The 13,194-nt window shown below is 35.2% G+C and overlaps 1 protein-coding gene across 2 annotated transcripts in view; it reads right to left on the reverse strand.

Moving 5' to 3' along the window:
• The window catches only part of LOC127875989 (WD repeat-containing protein 17-like), a 245,600-nt gene that overhangs the window by 229,434 nt on the left and 2,972 nt on the right, over positions 1–13,194 (reverse strand). Inside the window, exon 2 of one of the 2 annotated variants that reach the window (XM_052420800.1) lies at positions 6,758–6,905. The exons of the other annotated variant lie outside the window; for it this stretch is intronic. Within the exon in view, the coding sequence (XP_052276760.1) occupies positions 6,758–6,874 (117 nt within the window). The 5' untranslated portion in view covers positions 6,875–6,905. The remainder of the gene's footprint in view (positions 1–6,757; positions 6,906–13,194) is intronic. 2 annotated transcript variants of the gene reach the window in all.

The following is a 13,194-nucleotide window of genomic DNA, read 5'->3' on the forward strand; positions in this document are numbered from 1 at the left end:
AGATAAGATACCATGCGTCACCTTCAAATAACATGTAAATGACAATCAAGGCCTAATTCCTGCTGAGTTTTATGACAGATGCCACTTGTTTCTATTAATCACTAAATAACTGATAAAATATTTATTTAAAAAATAAGAACTATTATGTGATGATCAAATCAATTACATAAACTATTTAAATCTTCAATTAAATATAATCGCTTCACTTCCTTTTATTGTTCATGTACCTATACACACATATAGGTCCGTGTATTGTTTATTCAGTACCGTCATGGCGGCACACAGGCGGTTTTCCAGAAGTAATCAATTTCTGGGATTTCTGTATATACAATGTGCGACAAAAACACATTTTTCCACATGTGCACATGTGTAAAAATTCACGAACATTTATAGAAATAAAATTATGATTCCTTATGAAAACACAATAGCTTTCTTTGAACGCCCAAAATCCAGCTTAAAAGTATGAAGGTTGTTTTTTTTTCTTATTGTTTTGGAGACTTGTTAAAAATATCCCATCTCAATTCTTGAATTTGAAACAATATGCTACTACACATTCTCGTTAAGGGACATAAACATTAGATGGTATTAAAGTTCTTAATTTCATTATATTTACTTTTTATTTGCCAAAGATTATCATTAGAATTTAAGCTATGGACAATTTTGGTACAGGTAGGTATTATAAAAAATAATACCAGCAATTCCAGACTTTACACCAACCTTTAGACTGGTTGGAAATATACTGGTTGGTGGAAGGTTTATCACAGATAACTGATACAGCATGGAAACCAGTCTTCTTTATTCGTATATGTTCAATTGGGGTTGCCATGGAAACATTCCAGACCCTCAGGTTTCCACTCAATGCGTCTGAAAAGACAATACATGTATATCAAATTAAATGTTCACACACTAATAATAATGGCAATTACTCAGGGGTTTAATTTAACTAATTTGACAACTAGCAACTTTAAAACTATTTTCTGCTGGTGATTTCCTTTTAGAGACCTGGGATAATACGTGACATTGTAACTTTACTCTAATCAGTTAAATTAGTAATAGTAAACCCATTTATTTAAAAAGTTTAAGATTCTATTGTTTGTTTAAATTGCTTATCTTATAGGCTCAAAAAAATTGTTTAAGTTTCATGGCACATTTAAATCAGTGAAAATTGCCTTTTTAAAGTTATTTATCAAGTGGTGACAGAGCCAGGGACCTGCAGACTGCATGTATGAAGGACTATCTTCAACCATTAAGCATTTCCCCTGGAATTTTGAGTGTAATGAAAGTCTCTTCTACACAAAAATTCATTTAAAGCGCAAAGTGTTGTCCCTGATGAAAGTCTCAACAAAACAAAAATCTGTTTTAGGCCAAAAGTGTCGTCCCTGATTAGCCTGTGTGGACTACACATGCAAATCAGGGACAACACTTTCTGCACAAATTAGCCATGTTTTCCCAGAGCACATTTATTCTTTAGTATAAAAGAAAGCACCATTCAAACAGCCTCTGTGCAGACAATCTCAATAACCCACCTCCTGTAAGGAACATCCCTGGGGCTGTGTGTATCCAGTCGAGGGTCTTCACGCGTGTGGACACACTCGGCAGTTGGAACCGCATGATGATTGACAGGGAGGAGGAGTCAACAAGGCGCACCCCGGACAGATTGTGTGCCACAAGGAGGTAATCCACCGATAATGGATCCCAAGCAAGTGAGACAACTGAGTCTTCCTGTTGATCATCCTCATCATCGTCGTTTGTTTCTGGTTTCAGCTCTTGCAGGAAAGACTTCCCACCTACAAGTTGAAAAACAGGATATTTCTAATATATGATATTTGATCAGCAGTGATTCTTTAGCAATATAGCTGCAATATTATACAATTAAGCCAAGGCTTGTAAAAACGGGTCTTGATGCTTTCGGTAAAAAGTTGCCACATATTAGACTTGGTGGTTTGCACAATCTTATCCAGTTCGACATTTTCCACCAAGACTCGATTTTCCTGTAGAAAACACTTACTTTAAACATAAAATTCAATGAAGGCAAAATTATGCTCAATAATCAGCAAATGGACCATTGAATAAGCTGGTCTACCAGTATTATTTGCCCACACTTGTGCCTCAAGTGTGCCTTACTTGAATCAGAGCACTGATGAAGGCAGAAAATTGCCATAGAATTCATTTCAGGAAAAATCCTTTGGCCATATGTGGCTAGACTAGTATAGACTAGCAAATGCCTAAGTTGTGTATTACAGACTCACACATCGTAGAATGTATAGTATAGACTAGCAAATCCTTACATGTGTAGTACACACTCACACGACCTAGAATGTATAGTATAGACTACCAAATCCTAAGTTGTGTATTACAGACTCACCTGTCATGGAATATATAGTAAAGACTACCAAATCCTAAGTTGTGCATTACAGACAAACACATCGTAGGATTATAGTATAGACTGGTTTATAAGTGTATTACAGCGCTCTACAAACTGAGCCTGCAGTGCAGGAGCTGATTGATCCCTTCCCCACTCAGATATGGGTTGGATGTATCCATGTTGTGGTATGTCTCCACTGCATTACATGACTGCAGGAAAATACTGATAATGGTAAAAAGTAATAAATAATTTGTTTAAAGTCAATTATGCATTTGGAACCATTTAACACTTAAAATAATTTAATTGTTCTCGACAGTGGCCAAAAAATATATTTAATATTCTCAAAAGTTCTGTTTTCTCCAATGATATTTTTGGTCTAAAAATGGCGGGGTGGGGGGTGGGGGGGGGAATAATGATATGCAGAGTGTGCAGGTATTAATTAGCTTTTGATTGTAGATATATTCTATCTCAATTATCATAAATTTTTCATCAAATCCAAAACCAACATCCTATTAAAACTATAATTGATAGCCACTTTTATGATGTCATTTGCAACCAGTTTTGGCACAAGAGAAAGAAGGCTCAGTAAGGTATGTAATAATACATGCTTCCAGTGAATATCGCATCATATTCAAAACTCCTTTTAATGGCCAACCAGTCAACAACAGTATAATGTTTACTGTATTAAGCATAGGAAGTTTGTGTATGAACAAAGAAGTTTTATTATAGACACAACTTACTTTAACCTTTAAATTCTTTGTGTGACCTTGACCTTGAAACAGCTGCAGCACCGGCTCATAAATATTTATATCCACAACTATTTACAAAGAAATGAGTCTTGCTATCAGGATGCATGCTATATGCATGTGCCTAAAGTGTTGTCCCAGATAAGCCTATGCATTCCTGCATGCTATATGCATGTGCCTAAAGTGTTGTCCCAGATAAGCCTATGCATTCCTGCATGCTATATGCATGTGTCTAAAGTGTTGTCCCAGATAAGCCTATGCATTCCTGCATGCTATATGCATGTGCCTAAAGTGTTGTCCCAGATAAGCCTATGCATTCCTGCAGGCTAACTCATTCAGTGCTATAACCGAATTTTGAAGGCCTTTGCAAACTATTCTGATAGTATTCTTTGAAAAAAATTGAAGAAAATGCTAATTTTATAAATTCTGCAGACGACATTTTAGCAGACGACAAATTTCCCAGCATGCAAAGGGCTAATCAGCAACAACACTTTCCATCTAAACTGGATTTTCACAAAGAAGAGACTACCTTAAAAAGAAAAATACAATAAAAGCAGTTAGTGTCATCCCTTGTGATCATGTGTGGACTCCACACAGTGATGACACTTTATGCACATTCATGAGGACTTGTAAGTGTCATCCCTTGTGATCATGTGTGGACTCCACACAGTGATGACACTTTATGCACATTCATGAGGACTTGTTAGTGTCATCCCTTTTGATCATGTGTGGACTCCACACAGTGATGACACTTTATGCACATTCATGAGGACTTGTTAGTGTAATCCCTTGTGATCATGTGTGGACTCCACACAGTGATGACACTTTATGCACATTCATGAGGACTTGTTAGTGTCATCCCTTGTGATCATGTGTGGACTCCACACAGTAATGACACTTTATGCACATTCATGAGGACTTGTTAGTGTCATCCCTTGTGATCATGTGTGGGCTCCACACAGTAATGACACTTTATGCACATTCATGAGGACTTGTTAGTGTCATCCCTTGTGATCATGTGTGGACTCCACACAGTGATGACACTTTATGCCTTGTGATCATGTGTGGAATCCACACAGTGATGACACTTTATGCACAGTCATGAGGACTTGTTAGTGTCATCCCTTGTGATCATGTGTGGACTCCATTACAGTGATGACACTTTATGCACATTCATGAGGACTTGTTAGTGTCATCCCTTTTGATCATGTGTGGACTCCACACAGTGATGACACTTTATGCACATTCATGAGGACTTGTTAGTGTTATCCCTTGTGATAATGTGTGGACTCCACACAGTGATGACACTTTATGCACATTCATGAGGACTTGTTAGTGTCATCCCTTGTGATCATGTGTGGACTCCACACAGTGATGACACTTTATGCACATTCATGAGGACTTGTTAGTGTCATCCCTTGTGATCATGTGTGGACTCAACACAGTGATGACACTTTATGCACATTCATGAGGACTGGTTAGTGTCATCCCTTGTGATCATGTGTGGACTCCACACAGTGATGACACTTTATGCACATTTATGAGGACTTGTTTTCCCAGAGCAAGGCTCAAATGTTTGTTTATTTATTTTGATTGATTTTTTATCTTCTGTTTTCAACAGCACTTCAGTCGTATCATGGCGGTAACAAAATTAATTCAAGCACTCACCTATAGAACAAAATGAGAGAGACCCATCCTTGTGTCCCACCACTGCCTTCTCCAGCACCTTTGGGTGCCATTTGAAGCACGTAATTTCTGACGTGAACCTGGATGAGTCCTTAAGACCCGTTACGCTTATTTCGGAACCTCTGTAAGCCCAAATCAGCACCGGTCCACGCCCACTTGTAAAAGACAATGCCTCCCCATGAAGATAGCACCAATCAACACAGATGGGCGGAGTTTTGGTGTCCTTGTAAATTGCAATAGGTTTCTGCTTGCTAATGTCCCATATGATTATACGGTTTTCATAGCTTGCACTGGCTAAGATATCGGGGTTGCGTGAATTCCAGGAAATAGCTGATATGGTCTTCCTGTGTTCAGACAGGATGGACAGCAATTTAAACTGGTTATACTTGTGGTCCAACTGCAAACAAATGATCCAAATAATTTAACATGTAACAAAGATATTCAATACTGGTACACTTATTATGGACAAAGTTCGGTTAGATTTTTATGTACAGATAAAAAATATTATTATATATATACTTCCTTAACATTTAAACTCAGCACATAAAGCTTAGACATTACATTTGTGGGCTCATTAAGTTTGCAGTTCTCCAGCAGAAAGCTTGTAAAATAATGCATAAGTATAAAAAGCTCTTTTGGCGATTCAGCTCTTCTAAATAAAGGTGTGTTTTTTTATTCAATATAAAAACATACAATGTATACATGTATGTGATCATAAAACACATTGATACCATGTAGCAACAATAATGTTCAAACATATGTTTTACAAAATATGCTAATATACAATGTATTCTTTAAAAAAAAAAGAAAAGAAAGAAAAGAAAAAAAGAAAAGACAGAAGAGAAAAGAAAAAGAAAAACAACAGAATAATTATAAATAAGGATGAGTTGTATGAAGTGGGTAGAAAGCATACTGGACTTGTTATGATAATTTAATCCGTTTCCATTTTTGTTCAAATATATGAAGTGTATCATTGTTTAGGGGCTATTTCTTTTTAAATTTGTATTTTCAGTTTAATTGATAAAACAGTTCATTCTAAATAAAGGTAAAGCTAAAAACACAAGATGTTTCCATAAGACTGAGATGACCAAATAAAATACTTATGTCTTCAAATTTTACTAATGTAAAAACAAGCAATGTAATTATCAAATATCACTTTTGACCTCATAATATGACCTTGACCTTTGCAATAGGGAGACAGGTACTGTTACAAGCGAAATGCAGTCGTTTATTTAAATTGCATGATTAATGACAACGATAGAATCCAGACATTAGCTGTTTTATAGAAAATTTATCCTTTGATCTCTAAGAGTGACCCTCATGATTGAAGTGGAAAGGCAGATGTTCTACATTACCCCTTGTCGTATGATGCTTTACACTTGTGCCAAATTACTTTGTATCCACCATAATATGAATTTTCAAGGCATTTTATCCCCAAATTTTACTTTTGACCGCAAAATGTGACCTTAGCCATTGAGAAAGGGGGATGCGTGTTACTCCCCACACATTGTATTATGATGGCTTACGTTTAATTGTGTCAAGTTACTTTGAAATCCATAAATATATAGCAAACTTATGGCTGAGACAAGAATGTTCAAGTTATTTTATGGCAAAATTTGAAAATTGAGTGTGACCATGACCTTTGATGCAAAAGAGGCTTTGCCTTAAGATTGCTTACAAAGTTATTTTAAAATCAATCAATATATGACAAAGTCATGGTTGAGACTGACATCCTTATCCTTACACTCAGACATACATACATGTGGGCAGTGCAATTGCTTTATGTCACCTTCTTCCAAGGGGTGGGGTATAAAAAGCAAAATCATTGTTATAATTTATACATCTTTTTTGATTTGTATAATTTCAATTAAAGAAACTATAACTTGTACTGCAGATACAGAGTTATTGCTCGTAGGGTAGTAAGTTAATTTAATTAATCCATGAACAAGGACTGGTTTACCTGATATACATAAATGGCCAGTGTTGCGCAGTATGCAAATCTGTCTCCACTCGCCGCACACACACCTCTATTCCAGGGCTGACACCCTGCAGCCAACAAGGCAAGCTGTCTCACCATGGTTACAACAGTTTCCAAGGGGTTACATCACCTAGCAACAACCAATGTTGTGACCTTGACATGGGAATCACCTTTGTATGACCTGAAAATGGTGTTTGTAATGTACATTTTTTGTCATGTACTTATTGTTCTTTCAATTACTGCTGCTGTAAGTCATGTTCACTGCAAACAAGAGTTTAAAAATAAGGAAACATACCCAGTATAATAGGCACATTTTATGAAAAACATGTATATTTAACAACCCTTGTTAAACACCGCATTATGAAGTAATGGATTTTCATTTATCTGTAATATTTGAGACTAAGAGCAGATCTGATATTATCTATATAGCCCCAACACAGAATAACTCTAACTACCAAATACATTGAACAAGAGGGCCTGAAAGGCCCAAAGTCGCTCACCTGAGATAACAAGATATTATTGGGACAAATCTTCTGACCAATTTCACGAAGATCGCCCCCCGCTCCCTGGCAGCCATGTTTTTCAACCAACCGGCATCATTTTTAACTCTTTTAAGATATTATCGGGATAAATCTTCTGACCAAGTTTCATGAAAATCGGACAGTAAATGTGGCCTCTAGAGTGTTAACAAGATTTTACTATAGCCATATAAGGAAAAATGCCCCGCCCCTTGGAAACCATTTTTTTCAAGCAAACATAATTATTTTCGAACTCATCCAAGATAATATTATCATTGAGACCAATCTTCTGACCAAATGTCATGAGGATTAGACAAAAAATGTGGCCTCTAGAGTATTAACATGGTTTTACAATAGCCATAAATGGCCATATAAGGAAAAATGCCCCGCCCCTGGTGGCCAAGTTTTTAAAGCAACCAAAACCATTTTCAAACTCATCCAAGATATCATTGGGACAAATCTTCTGACCAAGTTTCATGATGATCGGAAAATAAATGTGACCTCTAGAGTGTTCAAAAGGTTTTACTTATATAAAGCCATATTAGGAAAATAGCCCCGTCCCCGTGGTGGCCATGTTTTTCAACCAACCAGCATCATTTTTGAACTCGTCCAAGATATTACTGGGATGAATCTTCTGACCGAGTTTCATGAAGATCGTACTATAAATGTGGCCTCTAGAGTGTTAACAAGATTTTACTATAGCCTTATATAGCCATATAAGGTTAAATGCCCCGCCCCTTGGCAGCCCTGTTTTTCAAGCAAACGTAACCATTTTCGAACTCATCCAAGATATCATTAAGACAAATCCTCTGACCATAGTTCATTAAGATTGGACAATAAATGTGGCCTCTAGAGTGTTAACAAGGTGTTACTATAGCCATATAAGGAAAATGCCTCACCCCCTGGCGGCCATGTTTTTCACCCAACCGGCATCATTTTCGAACTCATCCAAGATATTATTGGGATGAATCTTCTGACCAAGTTTCATGAAGATTGGACAATAAATGTGGCCTCTAGAGTGTTCACAAGGTTTTACTATAGCCATATATAGCCATTTAAGGAAAAATGCTTCGAACTCATCCAAGAAATCATACAGACCAATCTTCTGACCAAATGTCATGAAGATTGGACAATAAATGTGGCCTCTAGAGTGTTAACAAGGTTTTACTATAGCCATATAAGGAAAACTGCCCTGCCCCCTGGCGGCCATGTTTTTTCACCGATCTGGACCATTTTCGAACTCGTCCGAGATATCAATGAAACCAATGTTTTGATTAAGTTTCGTGATGATTGGGCAAAAATTGTGACTTTTATAGTGTTCACAAGGTTTCGGTAAAGCCATATAAGGAATACTGCCCCGCCCGCTGAGGGCCATGTTTTCCAACGGACTGGAACCATTTTTGAACTCAACCAACATATCATTTAGACAAACATTTTGACAAAGTTACATGAAGATTGGGCATCAAATGTGACTTCTACAGTGTTCACAAGGTTTTTCTTTTTTTGACCAAGTGACCTAGTTTTTGATCCAGCATGACCCAGTTTCAAACTCAGTCGAGGTATCAATGGGACAAATGTTCTGAACAAATTTCAGACAATAAATGTGGCCTCTAGAGTGTTCACAAGGCAAATGTTGACGGTGCAGGACGGACAACGCACGACGGACGACAGACAAAAGTCGATCACAAAAGCTCACCATGAGCACATTGTGCTCAGGTGAGCTAAAAAGTTGCAATATTTATTAAACATGCATTTTTTGGTAACATTCTTCTGGAGCAGAGTTTGATACACAATGTGATTCGCCTTAGTTTGAAAGATTGAATTTAAAATAAAAATAAAATAAATATTTGTCTAATAAATCCTTTAAAATTTTTATATTAATTATGACTGATGTAAAATCCTATTAAAGGAGGACTTGTTGACAGTTTGGAGAAATGATTTTTTTCGAAAAACAACTTGTCATACATTTGAAAGGGAATTTATGTATCATATTTGTACAAGCACATTTGTAATTATTGTACAAGCACATTCATGCTTTTGACTATGAAAATGTTTAAACAAAAATAATAAACTGTTTTTAACACGCTTGATCTTTAATTAAGCAAAAAATGGTATTACAATTTTAGCTTTTATACTTCCTCCATAAGATAACATAACATAACATTTATTAGGCATTAAACAGCCTATTGAAAATTTATAGCCTATACATGGTATGTGTTTGAGATAGCAAAGACATGGTACATGTATTTGAGAAGTACAAAACAAAACGCTGTATACAAAAAGTGGGTAAAAAAACAAAACAAGCGGGCCATGATGGCCCTGAATCGCTCACCTGACTAACCTTGCTACATCAACTTAAATTCTATCAGACCCATATACAATTCCAAGAAAATTTCATTAATTAATACATTCTGACAAAATGTCATTTAGACGTGATGAAAACTGTGACTTCTTTCATCTACACAAGGTTTTACTAGAATTGGCCCGGTGACCTAATTTTTGACCCCAGATGACCCATATACGATCCCAAATCAGATATTATCAAGATAAACATTCTAAACATACTTCATTGAGATCAGATGAAAACTATGACCTCAATTGTCTACACAAGGTTTTTCTATGATTTGACCTAGTGACCTAGTTTTTGACCACAGATGACCCAAATACAATCCCAACCCAGATTTCATCAAGATTAACATTCTGGCCAAATTTAATTAAGTTTGGATGAAAACTGTGACCTCTACTGTCTACAAAGTTTTTTTAAATATAAATTTGACCTAGTGACCTAGTTTTTGACCCTAGATGACCCAAATTCAGTCCCAACACAGATTTTAACAAGACAAACATTCTGACAATATTTAATTAAGATCTGAAGAAAACTGTTTCCTCTATTGTCTACACAAGGGTTTTCTATTATTTGACCTAGTGACCTAGTTTCTGACCCCAGATGTTCCAAATACAATCCCAATCCAGATTTTATCAAGATAAACATTCTGACCAAATTTCATAAAGATTGGATGAAAACTGTGACCTCTATTTTCTACACAAGGTTTTTCTTTTATTTAGCCTAGTGACCTAGGTTTTAACCCCAGATGACCAAATAAATTCTAAACCCAGATTTCATCAAGATAAACATTCTGACCAAATTCATAAAGATTGGATGAAAACTGTGACCTCTATAGTCTACACAATGTTTTTCTATTATTTGACCTAGTGACCTAGTTTTTGACCCCAGATGACCCAAATACAATCCCAACCCAGCTTTCATTAAGACAAACATTCTGACAAAATTTCATAAAGATTGAGTGAAAACTGTGACATCTATTGTCTACACAAGGTTTTTCTATTATTTGACCTAGTGACCAAGTTTTTGACCCCAGATGATCGACCCAAATACAATCCCTACCCAGATTTTATCAAGATAAACATTCTGACCAAAGTTCATAAAGATTGGATAAAAACTGCGACCTCTATTGTCTACACAAGGTTTTTTCTATTATTTGACGTAGTGACCTTGTTTTTGACCTATTAACTTAGTTTTTGACCCAAGATGACCCAAATACAATCCCAACCGAGATTTCATCAAGAAAAACATTCTTACCAAATTTCATAAAGATTGGATGAAAACTGTGACCAATACTGTTTACACGAACAAATTGTTGACAGTTTTTCTATTACTTGACCTAGTGACCTAGTTTTGTTACCCGAGACGTCCTAACCCAGATTTCATCAAGAAAACGGACGCCGGACATCACACAGTCACAGAAGCTCACCATGTCTTTTCGTGACAGGTAAGCTAAAAAAGGCATGCCAAGATCATTCAAAGAATAGAATCAAAAAGTCATTTACATAATGAATATATAATTTCAATGGTGAATTTCATTTACAAAAAAGAAAGTTCTCATTGTTTAAATGATCGATTATATTTTCAATGCTGTATACAATAAAAATTGTTCAATTACACAGACTTAGTGAAGTAACATTATTACGTTATGTTTATGTTAAATTTACAAAAATAATGAGTAGATTTCTTTAATCATTAACATTAAACATATGTTTGCTGACTATTTTATGTAAATTGAATATTCTAATTTATGATGATAACAATACAATTACCTTTAGGATATTCTTATTGATAAAAAAGAGTCTGCATGGTGTAAAGACAGTTACCTTTTGCTTGGAGAGGTTCCGGGTTTGAGCTCCAGGGAAAGCAATTTGTTTATATTTTATCCTTATTGCTTGTTATTATAATTATTTTAATCCATTACAATTATTATACTTTTTCAGTATTTTTTTTGCTGATATTTATCAAAAATACAAACATCTGTAAACAAGTCCCTTAATGTGTCAAAGGAAACATATCCATTAAATTACGAATATTTGACTAAATTATGGAGGACAACCACTTCATGCAAATGTTATTAGACAAACCAAATATTACACAGAGTTCATCTATGTTAATCAAATCTCTGGATCAATCACTCTGCAACCAGACACCATTACATTGTACTTCCACCAGAACCAGATCAAGCATGTAGTGTTGTTCTCAGACACACTGTTGATTGAGAATTTGACTCAACCGACTTTCTTGAAGAAAACACGCACGAAATTACCTAATGCAGAATAATTAAGCAAAATAGATAGCCACTCAAATTAATTTGGTTGCTGCATGTTGTCAAAACCTGACATTAAGATATTATTATCTTAAACACCAAATAATCACAAGCATTTCCATCTACAAACAAATTTTCAACAATTTCTTACTTTCTTAACTTTTGTCTCAAAACTTCAAGTTTTGAAATTTTAGACTTACATGTTTTACCCTATATTCAAAGTATAATTTTGTTCGTAAGTTTTGATAGTTTTTGACAGAATTTACAGTGTTGCTTTTTGAAAAGCTGAATGTAAAATTATAACTCTCTTATGTCTAAGTCTGTATATGAATATATTGATTTTGCTTCATAAAAGTTTGCTTTTGCAATATCAGTGTTTTCTTTTCACCTGTAAGCGAAAGGTTACTATGCCCTTTAGGTAACACATTTTTGTAAAGTTAAGACAAAAAGAAAATCTTTTTTTTTGTTAATTATCATGATTACATATTCTAATTTGTTAAAACATTCATCTTATACTTAGCCTAAAATGTTAAATTAAATAAGGCTGAAACTTGGTTTGTTGAAAATGGCAAGGAACTTTGTACAAAATGCCTCTGAATTTGTCAACTTAATAAATATAAGTTTTTTCTATAAAAAGGTTCTTTAGGCAAAATGATAATGAAAGGCAAGACTAGTCATTATGGGAAAAGTCATTAATTGGAAAAATTGCTTCATTACCCACTAAAGTACAAAAATTCTCCATGACAAGGCTTTTATCTATAGTTGTAAAATAATATAGGCCCCATCCCCTCAGAACATTTTTTCAGAGTCATAGTTTTACATTGAAGCATACTTCATTCAATATTTCATTCCTCTATCCATAATTTTTGCTCACCACAGTGGGCAAGCACCGGTACTGGTCATATCGGAAAACATAGCTTAATGGTAGTATAATTTGAAAATGTTAATTACTTAATATTATCACAAAATGGAAAAAAATGGTAAAATCAAATTGTGAATGGTCCCATTTACCTGCACCAAATTAACACAGTGGAAAAACTCTTCCCTATCAATAACAACCTTAAAGTTTGGTTTTCTGCAATACATTTTTTAACTTCCTTGAAGGGTAGGTCACTTTTGTCCAAGTAAAATGCAATCCCCTGCAAGAGCTCACGAATAACTAGCCCAACTTTTTAACTCTGATTTGTTATTACAATATGAATATTTCAACTATGATAGAGTCACAGGTGTCAGTTTGTTGTGTGCAATAACACTTTCAAAAGTAAGGAGAATCATTTGTAGTGTAAGG

The sequence above is a fragment of the Dreissena polymorpha genome, chromosome 4 (assembly GCF_020536995.1).
Source record: "Dreissena polymorpha isolate Duluth1 chromosome 4, UMN_Dpol_1.0, whole genome shotgun sequence".
In the NCBI taxonomy this organism is placed as follows: Eukaryota; Metazoa; Mollusca; class Bivalvia; order Myida; family Dreissenidae; genus Dreissena; species Dreissena polymorpha.